The following is an 18502-nucleotide window of genomic DNA, read 5'->3' as shown; positions in this document are numbered from 1 at the left end:
AGTTTCATTTTGAGAATTCCAAAATGTTTTGTTTCAATTTTGACCATTTTAAATTACATATTTATTTTTCCTTGAATTACCTTAAATTTCAAAACAAAAAGTTGTTTCTAATCAGAAAATCAGAACTTTGTTTAAAAAATGTTAAAAAAAGATTATAAAAATGTTGAGTTTAAAAATTACCAAAAAAGATCCTTTTCCATGAACAGTTTAAGTCTTGCAGAAATGGCATTTTCTGACCAGCTCTACTGATGTGGGTAGAAGTGGAAGGTGTGAATCCTAAATCAGAGGGAGAGCACCATACAACTTTGATCCAGCCTGTTCTCTGAGCAACGACATGAACAAGGTCCAGCATTGGGAGTCAGGAGACCTGGGCTCTATTCCCAGCTCTGACAGTGTCAATTTAGGCAAGCCACTCAACTTCTCTTTGACTCAGTTTCCCCATTTGGAAACAAGAATTTGTCATGTGGCTTATCCTCCTGTGTAGTAAGCTTTTTAGATGGAAGGCTGAAATGTGCCGTAGGAGAGTTAAGTCTTATTAGGAAAAGGAGAGCAAATAATAATGCATCTTGAAAATTAAGATTTTGGTATCCTATAAGCAAAGAAAGAGGTCACAAGCACCTAATCTAATCACAACCCAAGCTAAAATTTCACAGTAGTTTCTATGCACGTGTGTTTCAAATGCAATGACTTCCACTCCCTCCCTCACTGCTCTCTCTCTCAAATGTACCTGCTTCACATATGAATGCAGCTTTTAAGCTATATTCTTGTAGCAAAATGCCAACACAATTTTCTGTGTACCTGATTTTTAAAAACAGAAAATATCATAAGGTCCTTTGAGGCCTTGCCACAGGGTAGTTGGTTAACATGTATCATATTTGAAGGCCCTGTCAGTCTAGATGATGTTGACTGGATGTATAGCTTTGGTGTACTCTGGATGTCTTCCACATTGAGGCAGAAACATATTGTTACTGAACTTTTAGTTCACGGGAATCTCCTCTCTTTTCTTTTCATTCGCTCTTTCGTTGAGTTCAATAATTTATTTTACTGTTTTTCTCCCAGCTCCAGCTTTTGAAAGTATCATCCACTCGTCCTCCTCATATCCAGCCCCTAATGTTAGACTGACATTAGTGGATGATTCATCACTGTAAAACTAATCAGGGCTGACCACTGTCCAGAAGCATACAGTTACATGATGTTGTGACATTGCAAAGCTGTTTGATGAGGCTACCCTGCCCTCTGGTTTTTGTTCTTTCACCCCTAACCAGATTTAGCATTGTAAATAACCAAGGAAATTGACGAAGGGCGACAAAAACATTCTGAGAAAAAAAATCCAACTTTCTCTTCTTACAGACATACATTAAGGGCCTGATTTTCAGATTATGAGCTCTATTAGTACAGGCATAAATCTGCATACAAAAATTCTATTCCCTGGTTGCAAAATGCACACAGAAGTCGCAGCCCCACTGAAAATCAGGTCTGTAAAGCGTGTACATCTGGATTTGCTATAATGGGCAGTGAGAGCAGGAAACTACATAAAACCCTGAACATCAGATCAAATATACCAGTAAAGGCGGGCATCTTCCATGGGAGCAGCAAAACACTATCACAATTTATTATTATTTTAAACACTGCATTGTGATTACACAAAAACCTTCAGAAATGTCCCTGACTTTACTGGATTTCGTCCAACTTCTCTGATAGGACGCAAAGAGCTACAAGATTTGTTGAGAAGATCCAGCTGATATTTGGATACTTAATGGCTTTGAAAGGTTTAGATACTTCTTTCTCCCAGCCTAGTCAGATCCTTCTCCTTTACCTCTTTATTGACCCCCCCCTTCCCATTCCTCCCTCAAAACTAAGCTCCCTCTTTCCAACTCACATCCCACTCCCGACAGCTGATGATATGCTGGCCTGGGTGATTTCACGAGGGCAAGTGATTTCCTAGGTCTTACACATACACTGTGAGGTACTGGCCTGGGTGCTCCATTCCCCAGACTCGAAGCAGCCCCTAATACATCTCTCTCTCTCTCTCTCTCTCTCACACACACACACACCCCCCTTTTCCCCTGACCTTGGAACTCATAATAACTGAAGGGAAGCAGAGACTGCCCAACTTGCTGAGTTTGGGTCTCAAATTTTGTGAGCCTACCAACAATTTCAGGTGTGGTTCAAAATGTGTACAGAAGTGTGGGCTGGTTCCTATTTTCCTCCAATCCAGTCACCCATTCCTAAATGTGAATCTACTGTTATGCGTTCTTATTATCACCTCCTACGGACTAACCAGCTACTGAGCCACCTGTTCACTTACCAAAATTATTTTCATACAACTGGATAACAACTCTGTCTCCATAGGAACGTCAACCATTTGCCTGTACATTTGCCCCCCCGACATATATTTATCTCTCACCCTCCTTTGGAATGCAACTTACAGGGGCATGTTTCATTACTTTAATTGACTAGAAAGCACCAAGTCAATCAAGTAATAGAAATGAATAGTATTTCACCCAAATCATTTTTGAAACCAGATCCAGAAAAATATCTCCTGGGTTATACAGTCCACCCTCTCAACTCTGCTATTGCAGGGCTGCTGTCTACAGTACAATACATGTGTTAGTGCTTGGTCTAGCCAAGACTGAAATGTCTCCAGCAACAGGGCTTCTGTCACTTATCATGAGAGACTATACCACAGTCTTGGCACTGTCAGACAATTTTGAAACCTATTTTCACCTAGTAAAATTTAACCATGTACCTTCACACGATCCTGACCAATTCCTCCCCATCCATCTCCCACTCCAGAAAGGTGTTAAATGCCTCTAGCTATTTGCTGAGCACCCTCAAGCCCCACAGAGTTCAGTGTCTTGCAGGATTGGCCCTTAGTGTTTAAACCTTTCAGACATGTCTAGTTAGTTCATAGATTCCAAAGCCAGAGGGGACTCTTGTGATCCCTCCAGGATATGCCTCTCGCTTTCCCTTAATTTTCCAACCAGCTGTGTCGATCCACCAATGGGAGCTTGGGCATTAGGCTTTTAACAACCACTGTCATCTTATTCTGCTCAGTTGGAGTCTAGACAACCCAATAGTAAAGATGCTGGCAGCATTTTGTCTACACTAAGGCTCCCTTTATGGTAAACCATGAGAACACTTCAAGAAAAAGCTCAGAATAGGTAAATCCTTAGTCTACCAGCAGAAAGTCTGATCTTCAGTACAAATGTTCACTTCCACCAAGGCTTAGGGCGTGTTTATTATCCTCATAGTGCTTACCCCAAATATTTGATGCCCGTAACAGCAAGTTTAAAGATTTATTATTCCCACTTATAAATTAATATTGGATTCTTCCCATGCAAATGCAATATTATGAAGCACTTACCCCAGATTAAAACAATGTACCTCAATGGTATGAAATACAAAATAACGGTCACTGCTGTCATAACTAAGCAGGCCAGGACCGACAGGAAAGGCACTGTCCAGTTGAATGTGCTGTAAATAATAATAAGAAAACCTCTTCAGTGTTACTGATCTTAAATGCTGTCTATAACTTACAGCCCATTAAGAACTCAGGGACTCCTTCTGCAATATTCAATGCATATAAATAAACTGTAAAGTAAAGCACAGAGACTTTGGAAGACAGATACGTAGATTTCTGCATCTGGGTGCTACAAAGGGAATAGTCTCTGGATTCTACATATCTCATTGCAGGTCTATCACTATTTTTATTTTGGGAACTGTCACAAGACAGCAGCAGTCCAAGCCTTTTCATGTCACCAACATGCCTCAGACTTGTTCTGGAGAAGCACAAGCAAAGGTAAATGAGTGATTCAGTCACCATGCTTATTTAGTCTTTGGTATCTTCTGAGAATGACAACATTTTCAGGCATGATACTCTCAGGTGAGGAACAAGTCTCGATACTCTCCCTTAGGAATAAGTCTTAGAAGCTCAGTTCATTTCACTCAGGCCACCATGTAGCCCAGTTACTAATGACCTAGCCCTGTATGTCAGAGCTAGAGGTGAAATAACTGAAAGTTGCAATTTCTTGCCTCTTCACAGTTACCCTGTTGCCCTTGCACTATGCCTCTCTGATCTCCATCTACTTCCTGGCAGCGGCAGCTAAACACTAGGCAAACTGGAGTACAAGGCATTAGTTAAAGCATGAGTGGATTTACAGATCAGGGTGTCCTTGCATTACATGGATCACCTGCGGGTGAAGAGAGTCAAAAGTGGACCACTCAGAACAACATCAGGCTATAAAATAAGATGATCTTCATCTCACATACAAAATTTGTAGGAGGGGGAAAATATTTTTAACTTCCAGGGAGGTATTAAAATATTAAGGAAAGATAGGGTGAAAGGGCTACCACAATTATTACACAACTGTGTAGCTTAACTTAAAAACAAAACACAAAACAGCTCAATACAGTTAAGCTCTTAAAAATCCTTCGGACTGCATAATCAGAGTGACAGAGCTCTGGCACAAACCAGACTGTCACTTTAAAAAAAAAAAAAAAAAACTAAAAAAATAACTTTGGTAGCAATTTTTTAATGGTACATCATTTTTGAATTACAATGGAATTCCTTGGAAATTACATAGGGCATCCACATTAATACCAATGGGTTCTTTAAGATCATTGTTACCAAAATAAATACCAGAATTAACAGTGTTTAAGCACTCTGAGCCTTCCTGCCATGCAGCTGGACAGAACAGTACTCTGTTCATGGAGTGGAATACATCTCTTGGCCATTTCCACCACAGCTGGGATGGATGGAGTGGAACCACAACACATGGATTTGATATATTTTTAGCCCCGACCCAGCTCCTCATTTAAGTGTAGCTCTGCGACAATTACTTTGTGTTAAAGAGAAAAAAAGTGAGTGTCAGTTACACTCCACTATGGGTGTAATTATAAAATACAAACATGTGTGTGTGTGGTGGAGGGTGGGGGGGGGAAGGGGTTATTTAGAGACACCCCCCACCTCCGTGCTTCCTAGTGTGAGGCATAAGTCATAGGCCTTCTGTTGTGACAAATGATAAAGGACCTCCTTAGGATTCCTCATGGCAGCAAGAAGCCTAAACTGATACATAGACAAGCACTTCAAGGCACAGGATGGGGTGACAAGCAACAGATAACCCATATGTCCGGCCTTGGGAGGAATGATGGGAAGAAAGCTTCAGGCATTAATCCCCACCTAGTTCAAAGACAGAGGATGAGCCGGAGGAATACCCTCAACTGCACCTCTGTGACCACCTCCCTCCAGCAGCAGAGTCCCTGGACCCACAGGTCAGAGTCCCCCATTCCCTACCCTTATCCATAGAGGTAGATAAGAAAGGGGGCTGAGGGCAGCACACTGGGGAGAGCTGGGAAGAGGCAGTGCTGCTGATAACTTTTGTCCTCTCTACTTTGAGCTGTCTTCTGTGGTACCACTGCTGGGGAGAAGAAATGGAGCCAGGCCTGGCCGGGCTCTTCCCCTACAACTCCCAGCCACTCTCTGAGGGAGGAATTTATTTCCTTACTTATAGCTATGCACCTTTGCACTGTCCTAAACATTTTAGGGCCTGACAACAAAACATTCACTTACTTTTTAATTCTTTCTCCAAATGAGGCTATTTCTTCTAAGATGTTTTGAACAGTTATAACAATATCCTGCACCATGTGGATTCTTTCAATTAATCCCTTTTTCTCAGATTCCTGAAAAGTAAACCAAATTTTAATTTATTTTGCATTTCCTAATGTGTTCATAGACAAAATAGGTATATAATAGATTTTCATATCCACACATGTGGATGTTCAGCTGGGAGCAGGAGAGTATACACACAGTAGTTTAAATGTATATACAATACATTTATAATATACTACATTACTTTGTGTATCTCCCCCCTCCACCCCACCCCTTCAGGTGAGCACAGGTCCTTTTCCAACAGTGATCATCTACCCCACAGAGGCCTGACAGGTAAATGCATCTCATACCAGACCTGCAATTCTTGCTTGATGTTGACCTGCACTAGACTTTGCATTGAGAACCTGATTAGGAGACGTGCTGAGGATCTGCAGGTGCTCAGAATCTTGCAGGATCAAGCCCACTCAGAAGCAATTACTGCTAAATATACAAATTCTGCTAAATTGGGCAATGGTTTTCTGATGCAAACACAATATACCACACAAATGAGTTCCCACATTCCTTGCATGAAACTGTTCATCTAATTCCCTGCTCAAGACAGGATTCACAAGCTTCATAGCCTTATCCTTATCGACAGCCATTACATTACTCTATACACAAGTATGTGTCAAGTGACCAAATGTAAAATTAAATTATTTCCAATCTCTTGGGTTGGTCTCTCCCAGCACCCAATATGCCTCCACCATTCTCACTCAGTAAGTGTTAATAACCCAGTCTTGCTACAAACCAATATCAGACTTACAGGTCAATCTTTGAGTGTGTCATATGTTAACCTAATCATTTCTACTGAACTTTAGAACCAGGTGAGAGCTGTCCTAGAGATCTGATTTTCCTCTCTGATATTCTTTCCCCTTTTATCATGTAATGTCCAAATTTCTTTGTGATCATGGTATTGCTAGTCCAATCAAACACTCTAATATGCTCTACTTCCCACCATATCATTTCTATACACCTGTCTGTTCAAGACACAGTTGAGTCTTTTTGCCCAATCTGTTTTCAGCAACACTTGTTATACATGCCCTGTACAGACTCATATATAACCACTGTCTTTGCTTCACAAGTATTTCCATGCAAAGCCAAAAGCATAGAGCATTTCCTCTGACTCAAATCACTAAACATTACAATTCCACAACAAACCCTAAAGATTCCAACCCTCTCCAAAACTATGAACTTTGCCATTTTCACTCAAAATTCTTCAGGGTTTGGATTTTTGCTTCTGGTGGCGAAATAAGCTTACTGCTTATTTTAGGCCACAGGATTACAGGAAACCAATGTGCAGCAATAAAATGAAAGCAAAGAATGCATTAAAATCAGCATGGTTTAAATCAGCCATGGAAATCAGGGTACAATTATCAGTGTTAACATTACATTTCTTTGCACGCAAGTTAGTATGGCTACAAACATTCTAACTAGAAGTGTGCAAAACATTCATTCTGTACAAAATTCAAACACCTGGATATAGAGGTTTTTACATTGCATTTTGATTGTCCAAGAATAGTCCAATTTGAGGGGGCTGGTGGAAATGTGTTTTAACCAATTAAAGCCCAGACTGGGAGGAGCCTGTAGGAGTGGTGCTACCAGCCCCTTGCATGCTCACCTATTTCCCCAGTTACTAGGGCACCACACATACTCACACTTGGAACATCCCTGTATTTCTGCCTCTGCACATCACCCTACCATCCTCTGCCATGTCCTTGCCCCCGCTTAGAACAGATTGATAGGGTCTACAGCCATCAGATGGAATGGTGGAAGGTTCATCACTATTTCCCTTTCAGCACTAGGTCACTTGGAGAGGAGTTTGTGTGTACCTGACACAGACTCCCTATCCTCAGCTCCTGCTAGAGTGACGGGATGCCAATCAACAACCTCTGAGACAACAGCCACATGTCTTCCTCCCCCTCTCCTCCAAAATATATTTTTAAATAACACATAGTCCTTTTTTTCTCTCAAAGTAAATTTTAAACAAAAATTAATGATGTGATCAAATTTAAATATTTGGATATTCCTTTTACATATACGTCACTGTGCTATGAAAAGAAGTGGAATTTTAAATATCACATTTGAGTATGAAAAAGTACTTTCACAGAATTTTTTAAATGTGAAATGACCCAGAACAAAATAACCGTTTAATGACAAAACAGAAAAAAAAAACCCAGTCATTTTCACACAGGTCCAGTTATAACCTTGTTAGGGTCAGAATTAAATGATGTCATGGTTATTTTAAACTATTTCTACGCTGCTGTTATGCACCTTACATACAAGTGGAACACAGAGCAAAAACTGGAGAGCCAACCCAGTAATTATCTAGTTCTGTCCAACTTGTAGTTGGAGGGAAGGCAAGAAATTTCCAAAAGTGATCTTCCAGGGCAAGCCTACTCTTGCTGCCCAGAGTTGTACGAAGATAATCTGGCAGCACTATCTGCATCATGCTGACTTTATTTACACATCTCCGATTGAGCTACGAAATGCGGTGATAACACAGTTTAACACACGCAACATTACTTCTGCTGCAGCTACCAAGCTGCCTCAGAAAAACAAAACAGTGATTCATTCTGAAGGCTATAATAGCAATCATATGCGTTTCCTTACCTAGCATACACACATGCACACACACAAAGTCACTGCTAGATAGTGGCATTTCCAATTTGTAATATAAAACATACAGGACAGAAAAGTGCGTGCGTGCGTGTGTGTAGTCTACAGAAATAATTAACAAGTGCTGTCACTGAAATCAGATTCTGATTAGCAAGTAATCTGGGTTGCTCTTGTGATGTACTTACACACTAATGTTTTTTTGCAAGAATCATTTGAAAATTCCAGGATTTTTTTCCTATGCCTCATTCTGTGTTACGTACTTGGGGAGCGAGGGGGGGAGTGGCAATTAGTACCAGGACCCTAACTCCAGACACACAAAGCATAACTCATTAAGTGACACAAAAGATAAAACGATGCACAATAAAGGCCTGATTTTCCAATGTTCTTTGACCCCTTGTGAGGTTCTGAGCAGCCTCAGCTCCTATTGAAGTTTGCACCCCACAGTATACTGGACCCAAGAAATGATGCAAGACCGAACGTTCTAAAGTTATGAAGATAGAGTCACTGCTCTTTGTTATATAGAAATAAATACAGGCAATCATCATGTAAAAAGCTTTGTTTAAGCATCAATAAATGTACCACATTTGAGTCCGATGTAGAATGAATTCAAAGGAGGATTTCACTTCCGTACTCTTTCCAAAGTACACAAGGCTGAAGATTCCACAGCATTACACTCCTTTTGATATTATTGTACCATGACTTTTTGTGGCCGGAGGTGTCTCAAGTCAATGTGTAATTGGCCCAGTAAAAAAGAAAAAAGTCTGGACACCCACGGTTTAAAACCTTAGCTCATAACGTCTTTGTTTAAGTTTAAATTTAAAATAAACGATCCTGCCTGTTTCCAGCAAATCATTTTTTCTTCAAATGAATAGTGAAATCCCCATTTCTTCAAGGCCTTTTTCTTCCCTATTTCTCAGCTGATCACAGCACTGTAGGTAGAATCAAACTAGTTTCAGCCTCTGGGAAAGCATTAACACCATCAAAATAAATGTACAACTGCGAATTAATTATATAATCAGTATGTTACTTTAAATCTTCCATGCGTATCCTGATTTAAGAAAACCTTCATTTCTATACTAATTGCATGAACAAAAACACAAAGGGGTCTTACAAAAGATTAACCATGTCAGGAAAAAAAAAAAGTTCAGCGAATTCAGAAATTAAGTCTTTTGTGTCCAACTAACACACATCAGCCTGAACTTAAAAAGCAAGATACAAAGCCTTTGCCTATGTAAGGAAAGGTGTTTCCACCTTTCACTCTTTATTAGAGTTATGACCAGTGGTGAGCTGGAGCTGGTTCGCTGGAACCGGTTGTTAAATTTAGAAGCCCTTTTAGAACCGATAGTCCCGCGAGGGACAACCGGTTCTAGAAGAGCTTCTAAATTTAACAATGGTCAAAAGTGGCACCTTAGGCACCGACTCCATGGGTGCTCCAGGGCTGGAGCATCCACAGGGAAAATTTGGTGGGTAAAGAGCACCCGCCGGCAGCTCCTCACCCCAGCTCACCTCCACTCCGCCTCCTCCCCTTAATGCGCCGCCCCGCTCTGCTTCTCCGCCCCCCACCCCCGCTTCCCGTGAATCAGCTGTTCGCACAGGAAGCCAGGGAGGGCTGAGAAGCAGGCGGCGGCTTCACGCTCAGGCCCAGGGAGGCAGAGGTGGAGAGGAGGGGAACTGGGGCGGGGGGGGGGGGGGAGCGCGAGGAGGGCTGCCTGTGCTGCAGCAGGTAACCCGGGGGAGGAGGGGGAGTGCGCAGGGGAACTGCTCCCCGCCCCAGCTCGCCTCCGCCACCCTCGGCCTGAGTGTGAAGCCGCCGCCTGCTTCTCAGCCCTCCCCAGCTTCCCGCCGAACAGCTGATTTGCAGGAAGCGGGGCAGAGAAGCAGAGTGGGGCAGCGCATCCAGGGGCGGAGGCGGAGCAGAGGTGAGGTGAGCTGGGGCCAGATGTGGGGCAGGGCGGGGAGCTGCCGGTGGGTGCTGTGCACCCACCAAATTTTCTCTGTTGCTGCTCCAGCCCCGGAGCACCCACGGAGTTGATGCCTAAGGCACCACTTTTGATGTGATCAGTGGCTCCCCCCCCAGCTATGCTACCCCATCCCTAGGAGCCAGAGAGACCTGCCGGCTGCTTCGTGGGAGCTGCCCCAGGTAAGCATTGCCAGGACTCCCCACCTTGCCCCCTAGCACGTCCCTCTGGCTCTTAGGGGCTGGGCGGCGTGGGCACCCACTACGGTGGCCCACAAGACCCTCCTGCCCGGTTCTGGGGGCAGTCAGGGGAAAGGGGTGGATGGGGCAGCGGTCCCGGGGGGGAGGGGGGGGGGCGCATCAAGGACCATGGGGAGTTGGATGGGGAAGGAGTCCCCAGGGCGTGGGGGACACAACCCCTCATGGGGTGAGGAGGGAACTGGTTGTTAAGATTTTGGCAGCTCATCACTGGTTATGGCAGCGAATAATTGACCCACATAAATTCACTTGAAGAGTTATGTACAAATCTCTCAACTTCATCTCACTGAAATTTAATAATTTCCCAGAAAGTAAGGGACAGTAACAAAAGAAAATTTCACTTCAGCTTTAAAACTGATGAGAATAACTTCATTTTGAAATTGTGTGAAATATGAAGGGGGGAAAAATCTCTTACAATAAACAGAAATCCATGACTGGTCAGATATGCTTACTAGACCCAGACTTCCCTGTTGAAATCATTAGGAACTATAGATGCACAGATTTTAAGTACAGAAGAGAGACTGTTAGATCATCTAGTCTGACCTCCTGTACAACACAGGCCATAAAATTTCATCTAGTTATTCTGTGTAGCGGATCGCAGGCTCACCGACGCAGCGCCTCTACAGGCTCCAGGACCTGCTTGGGCCTTAAACAAGGCCTCAGCCTGGGGAGTTGACAGGCTCGAGCTCCCCAGCTCCTCTTGCCTTTCCCCAGCACTGCTCTGCATCGGGTACCTTTGCTCCTTCGGGCAGCTAAGTTCATCTCTCTCCAAAGCTAGAGAGAGACTCTTTCAGCTCCTGGCCCTCCAGCCCTCTTATCAGGGCCAGCTGGGGCCTGATTGAGCTGGCCACACCTGTGGTCAGCTACTCCCTCAGCTGCTCACACTCCTTTTATCCCAGCCACAGCCCTCTCCAGGGCTGCTTTTAACCCCTGTCCTCCTGGAGTGGGGCAGCTGCCCCACTACATTCCTGTATTGAGTTCAATGGCTTGAGTTTGACTAAGCACGTCTTCCAGAAAGGCATGCAGGCTTAACTTAAGACATCCAGAGACGGAGAATGCACCAATTCCCTTGAAAGTTTGCTCCAATGTTTAATCACCCTCACGGTTAAAACCATGCACCTTATTATCTGTCCTTTAAATTTCTTCCTATGGAAACATCCAATATAGTATGTGTTTGTTAATCTATTACATTACAAATTCAAGGACAGTTTCTAATGCTGTTCTCTAAGTGCACTGCTGACTCATATGGTAATGTATTGTATAACTGAGACTTCAAGCTTGAAATCACAAACAATTCCTAAATGGCTTTATACCACTCGGATTTCAGTTTAGTTACATAAAACACTCACACAAAAAAGAAATGTTGCATGCAACTTTCATACAACTGGTATTCATCAACAGATTTTTGGCATGCCATAGGAAACGCACATATTAACCCAAGGGACGTTTGGGGGGAGAGAAGAGGATATAAAGGAAAAAAATTAATAGTGGCAAATCACAAAAAGAGTAATAAAGGGGTGAGACAGGCCCCAAAAAATAAAAATAAAAAAAATCCATGAATGAAAACCTAGAAATTTTCAGGAAAAAAAATCTGTTGTGAAAGTTTGACTAGCTCTTGGGCAGGTCTAACTATCATGATCAGCTTTTATGCAGAAGATAACCCAAACTGACATTGTCCTTGAAAGCATAACATGGGTAATGCTTTAATGGGATTTGTCCAATGTACTAGGTACGATTTCTCCAGTGTATTAAGAACAAACAGGATTGACTTTAAAAAAAAATCCAAAACACTCAGGCATGCATGGCTTCTTGCTCTGTTGTTCTTTTGGGTTTAAAAAATATGTTGTGGTCATTTAAAGAAATGCAGACTTTACCAATACTTGATTTTCGTTGTAACTGTCATGCACTATGCCATAGTATGATGTTTCAAACCCATCTTTGCCAAAGAAAGATTCCCAAAGACCAATATATTCACAGATGTGTATCCTTTGAAATCAAAAGGATTTAATGGATTATAAACCTCAGAGAATTGTCCCCAACTGTTATTGACTGTATAGGGGAGAGAATGAATCTCCATATTCTGCCACGTCAAGGTACTCTCAGTTGTAACAGCTGCCCTAATATTTAAGGAAGTTATTTGTATCAACATGGGTTGATTGTGAATCTATGTAGGTTGATATATTGGCATAATCTAATCAGTGTAGTACATGAGTATGTCCCAAGAGTAAGTTCAAGTCATTTAATGAGAAGAATGCTTAGGCAAAGAGGTAGGTTTTGTATTTTACTCTGAACATGAGGTTCTTGGACATTCTAGCAGCAAGTTCTACAGTCTTGGCCCAGTTCCTGTGGAGGTTTTGTTTCCTCTGCTTAGAAGTCTCTCCCTGTTGGTGGCTGACAGTTTCATTGTTCCAGTGTAATAAGGCTGTTGTAGGCAGTAGTGGTCATGGAGGGGGAGAGTCTCTCTAGTAGCTAGGATGAATTTCATGCAGTGCTTTGAAAATGAGCACAGCAACCTTGAACTGGACTCTGATTTGTGCTTCTCCATTATGGCCTTTGAATAGACTGAAATGATCCCAACAACCTGTGTTGCAAAGACACTTTCTTGCCCTTTATTACATCTATTGTCTGCTGCTGGAGGATTTTCATTACTTAACAGAAGGAGGGGTAAATGTACACAATGCATGCCTAGATTTGTACACCTACTTCATACAATCCAAAGATGATAGGCAGTTGTACATTTCAGGATTTCTATTTTTTAGCACCATGCTGAAAATATGCCTGCCTGCCAATGGAAATCTGAATGTATCTGAACTAGTCAATGAACAATAGAGGAAAGTATACATTCTAGAGTGACATATAAGGTCCAAATTATGCTCTTAGTTACAATGATGTGAAATTCATGACAACTCCATTCAAGTTAATGGCATTATTTCAGAGTGACACAAATGAGAGCACCATTGGCCTGAAAGGGGCATATTTTCAAAACTGGTGTGCTGTAACCACTGCTCATCATGCTAATCAGTATTGTCTTGCTGTGACCTTGCACTTCCTCCCCCCTTCCCCATCTGTTTGTTGTATACACCTGTTGTCTCTTATTTTTTCCACTGAGACCATAAGCGCTTTGGGGCCTGGATTTGTGTTTGTACAGTACCTAGCACAATGGGACTGGGACCTCTAGGTGTTACCACAATATAAATAATAAATAATAATAGTATAAATAATGATAAGAATCACCTCTCCACTTTCTGGTGTAAGAGAGGTTTCCAGGAGGAAAGGGGCATGGCAAGAGCAATCCCTGTACTCCCCCTTTGTCAAACTGGCCATTTGGGTCCATAGGTAGCCAGGTGTAACTTACAGTAGCTATAAGGCTGCCCTAAGTATTACTTGAAACCAGATTAGTCCCCATATGGTTGCAAAATTGGGACAGAGTTTATTTAGAGCTCCTTTATACTCCCCCTCTAAAGTCCTGCCCCGAGCACAGCTTACCCAGACTGGAGGAGCCGGCCCTTACATTTCTATCTTGTTCCTAGAAAATATTACTGCTATGTCTATATCCATGGCGTACCAGTGTTCCTATAAATAACTTCACTGAGAAGTAGTGACAGGCTGAAATCAAGAGACACCAATGATCTAGGAGGGAGTATTCATGCTACTAAAGAAGCTTTCATGCTCATAGACTCATAGATATTGAGGTCAGAAGGGACCATTATGATCACCTAGTCTGACCTCCTGCACAATGCAGGCCACCAAATCTCATCCACCCACTCCTGAAATAAACCTCTCACCTATGTCTGAGCTATTGAAGTCCTCAAATCATGGTTTAAAGACTTCAAGGTGCAGAGAAACCTCCAGCAAGTGACCCGTGCCCCAAGCTGCAGAGGAAGGCAAAAAACCCCTAGGGCATCTTCCAATCTGCCCTGGAAGAAAATTCCTTCTAGACCCCAAATATGGTGATCAGCTGAAACCTGAGCACGTGAGCAAGATTCACCAGCCAGATACCCAGGAAAGAATTCTCTGTCATAACTCAGATCCCACCCCATCTAACATTCTATCACAGGCCATTGGTCCTATTTATCTTTAATAGTTAAAGATCAATTAATTGCCAAAATCATGTTACCCCATCATACCATCTCCTCCATAAACTTATCGAGTTTAATCTTGAAGCCAGATAGGTCTTTTGCCCCCACTGCTTCCCTTGGAAGGCTGTTCCAGAACTTCACTCTTCTGATGGTTAGAAACCTTCAATCTAATGTCAAGTCTAAACTTCCTGATGGTCAGTTTATATCCATTTGTTCTTGTGTCCACATTGGTACTGAGCTTAAATAAATTCCTCTCCCTCTCTGGTATTTATCCCTCTGATATATTTATACAGAGCAATCATATCTCCCCTCAGCCTTCTTTTGGATGGGCTAAACAAGCCAAGCTCCTTGAGTCTCCTTTCATAAGACAGGTTTTCCATTCCTCGGATCATCCTAGTAGCCCTTCTCTGTACCTGTTCCAGTTTGAATTCATCCTTCTTAAACATGAGAGACCAGAGCTGCACACAGTATTCCAGGTAAGGTCTCACCAGTCCTTGTATAACGGTACTAATACCTCCTTATCTCTACTGGAAATAGCTCGCCTGATGCATCCCAAGACCGCACTAGCTATTTGCATAGCCATATCACATTGGCGGCTTATAGACATCCGGTGGTCAACCAATACTCCAAGGTCCTCCTCCTCATCCGTTACTTCTAATTGATGCGTCCCCAGTTTATAACTAAAATTCTGGTTATTAATCCCTAAATGCATGACCTTTCACTTCTCATGATTAAATTTCATCCTATTACTATTACTCCAGTTTACAAGGACATCCGGATCCTCCTGTATGATATCCCGGTCTTTCTCTAAATTGGCAATACCTCCCAGCTTTGTATCATCCGCAAACTTTATTGGCACACTCCCACTTTTTGTGCCAAGATCAGTAATAAAAAGATTAAATAAGATTGGTCCCGAAACCGATCCCTGAGGAACTCCACTGGTAACCTCACTCCAGCCTGACAGTTCACCTTTCAGTATGACCCACTGTAGTCTCCCCTTTAACCAATTCCTTATTCACCTTTCAATTTTCGTATTGATTCCCATCTTTTCCAATTGAACTAATAATTCCCTATGTGGCACAGTATCCAACGCCTTACTGAAATCTAGGTAAATTAAATCCACTGTGTTTCCTTTGTCTAAAAAAATCTGTTACTTTCTCAAAGAAGGAGATCAGGTTGGTTTGGCATGATCTACCTTTTGTAAAACCATGTTGTATTTTGTCCCATTTACCATTGACCTCAATGTCCTTAACTACTTTCTCCTTTAAAATTTTTTCCAAGACCTTGCATACTGCAGATGTCAAACTAACAGGCCTGTAGTTACCCGCATCACTTTTTTTCCCTTTCTTAAAAATAGGAACTATGTTAGCAATTCTCCAGTCATATGGTACAACCCCTGAGTTTACAGATTCATTAAAAATTCTTGCTAATGGGCTTGCAATTTCATGTGCCAATTCCGTTAATATTTTTGGATGAAGATTATCTGGGCCCCCCGATTTAGTCCCATTAAGCTGTTCGCATTTCGCTTCTACCTCACATATGGTAATATCTACCTCCATACCCTCATTCCCATTTGTCATGCTACCATTATCCCTAAGATCCTCATCAGCCTCATTAAAGACTGAGGCAAAGTATTTCTTTAGATATTGGGCCATGCCTAGATTATCCTTAACTGCCACTCCGTCTTCAGTGTTTAGCGGTCCCACTTCTTCTTTCTTTGTTTTCTTCTTATTTATATGGCTGTAGAATGCTCTTAATTTTCTTTCATTACATGATCTGGTGAAACATCCTTGTCTATCAGACAGCTAGTATTAAAACAGCATTGTTAGCACAAGAACACTCTTTGTAGCTTATTGTACTTTCAAGCCTTTATCATCTTTAGTCTTCAGTGATATTAATGGGAGATGTGGAAATATTATATATGATTGTTAAATTGAAGGGGTGAAAAAAACCCTAATGCAATTGTTTTTACCCTAAGGAATGAAAACAATGAGATGATATTGTCTTGAGTGACCTTTCCTAAGTATAGGGATATATCGTCTTACACAATAGACTCTCGGTTCATGTTTCAATTACTGACCTTTACTGTGGAGAAAATTAATGCAATTTTCATTGTAAACCACCCGTACAAATAAGATTCATACGGAAGGTTTCCACATGCTAAATCTAACACAAATGGAAAATGTCAGCTGTTTGCTACTGGACGAATCTGACTTTTATTTGTTTGGCTGGAGCCTTTCTGAACTATGCTTGTAAAACTTGGTGTATTTTTGGTACCAACTAGTACAACAGAAATTTTCTTATATCAGAAAAAATGCCTTTTTTTCTCCTTTGGGGATTTCTTTTCCAAGCATAAGACACTTTATATTTCTTGGAAGTTAGTAAATAACCCTGCTTGCAGCCATAGCCTTATTTGATTTGATCCCATTGCATCTCAGTAGCTTAGCAGGGCTGTGCTACTCACTATTTGGATGGGAGACCCCCAAAGTAACAGGTGATGCTGCAGAAAATGGAATCGATTCAGTAGTAAGCAGTTTTCCTTATTTATCTATGGTAACTTATATGCCCCCTGCAGCACCTGCCAATCTTTAATGTATTTAACCTCACCACACACCTGCAAGATGAGGCAGTGCTATTATCCCCGTTTTATAGATGAGGAATGGAGGCGCAGAAGCTAAATGACTTGCCATGCAGGAAGTCTGTGGCAGAGCAAGGAACCAACCGTAGGTTAGTGCCCTAATCACTTGATCATCCTTCCTTCGAGTTTCTGCTGAACCAATTTCCAAACCCGGTATTGGCAGCAACTTTGTTTGGTCTCTTTTGTAGGAAAAGAAAAACTAAGATCCCGACAACCTGAGGTCATGAAAGATTCCATGCCACTTCCAAAAGAGTATTACAAAATCCTTATGAGTTGTATGCAACTTTTCTATACCTTTGTATTGGAGGGTGAAAGATGCCACAGTGATGTAATTTTAAAACAATCCCCGCTCCAGACAGCTATAGCCTGACAGACCCCAGAGTCTGAAATCTGCATCCAAGATGGCAAGAATCCGAGAAGGCGTTCATCCACTGAGCAGATTGTGCCAAAGGGACGAAGCATTCTTATCTTTCACAGTCTTCTGTGTCGGCATTTGTGGGGAAAGGAGGAGCTAGCAATTAAGCCTTGTCATTTTCAAGACGGATCGTTTAGGTGGAAGGGAGTTAATCTGCTCTTCTGTTTTTGAACTAAGCGTCTGTGTGTTTATAATTTGTAAACAGTTCATCTCTCAGGGGTCGTGTTACAGTTCCCAGAAGCACGGTCTGTTATGTCTAACATGCAACAGAATCCAGAAGAGCTATGTGTGCGAGTATTTTGATACAACACATTAATGACAGGAAACAGAAACAGTGACCTTGTATACTATGACCTACTAGCAGATTTCAACTTTAGGAGTTCCTGTAATAGGAAAAAAATGTATATTTTTCTTTTAAATGCAGACATTGCATAGAGATAATGTCATCAAACTCATTTTTCTTTAACTCGCAAGGGTGTTCCGACCACCCCTATCACTACCGCACTTGAAAAACTATGAAGATACTGAGCACAGCTAAATGTACTTAAGGATCTAGGCTCCCCTCAATGCACACATGCCATTTCGCTTACTATCCAAAAAGGGAGTACACTTGACAGGATGGTCATACAAAGGTCTAAGTTAATACTCTAATAGAGGTTACATGGTATGGTTATGGTGAGATTTAGCTATGAAGTATTATGGTGATGGGCACCTGATAATGTAATAACAGAGTTGGCACAGCAGCTGCCTCTGCTATGAATAGCTCCACCCAGTTTCATGAGTTGCCAGGTATCATGAGTACTTAATGCATATAGCAGCGAGGTCTAGAAGCAACACTGACCACAGCATCATGGTCCTCCCAAATAACCAGCATTTTGAACATAGTCTC

At 41.9% G+C, this 18502-nt stretch overlaps 1 protein-coding gene across 4 annotated transcripts in view; it reads right to left on the bottom strand.

Moving 5' to 3' along the window:
* MCTP2 (multiple C2 and transmembrane domain containing 2) overlaps positions 1–18502 on the bottom strand; it is a 161894-nt gene that overhangs the window by 5826 nt on the left and 137566 nt on the right. For all 4 annotated transcript variants that reach the window (XM_077828640.1, XM_077828639.1, XM_077828641.1 and 1 more), the window contains 2 exons: positions 5573–5682; positions 3368–3477 (listed from right to left, as the gene is read on the bottom strand). In XM_077828640.1, the coding sequence (XP_077684766.1) occupies positions 3368–3477; positions 5573–5682 (220 nt within the window). The remainder of the gene's footprint in view (positions 1–3367; positions 3478–5572; positions 5683–18502) is intronic.

This window comes from Eretmochelys imbricata, chromosome 10 (assembly GCF_965152235.1).
Source record: "Eretmochelys imbricata isolate rEreImb1 chromosome 10, rEreImb1.hap1, whole genome shotgun sequence".
Taxonomy (NCBI): Eukaryota; Metazoa; Chordata; order Testudines; family Cheloniidae; genus Eretmochelys; species Eretmochelys imbricata.
The sequence above is the reverse complement of the archived record's forward strand: the minus strand, read 5'-3'. Positions and strand labels throughout refer to the sequence as shown.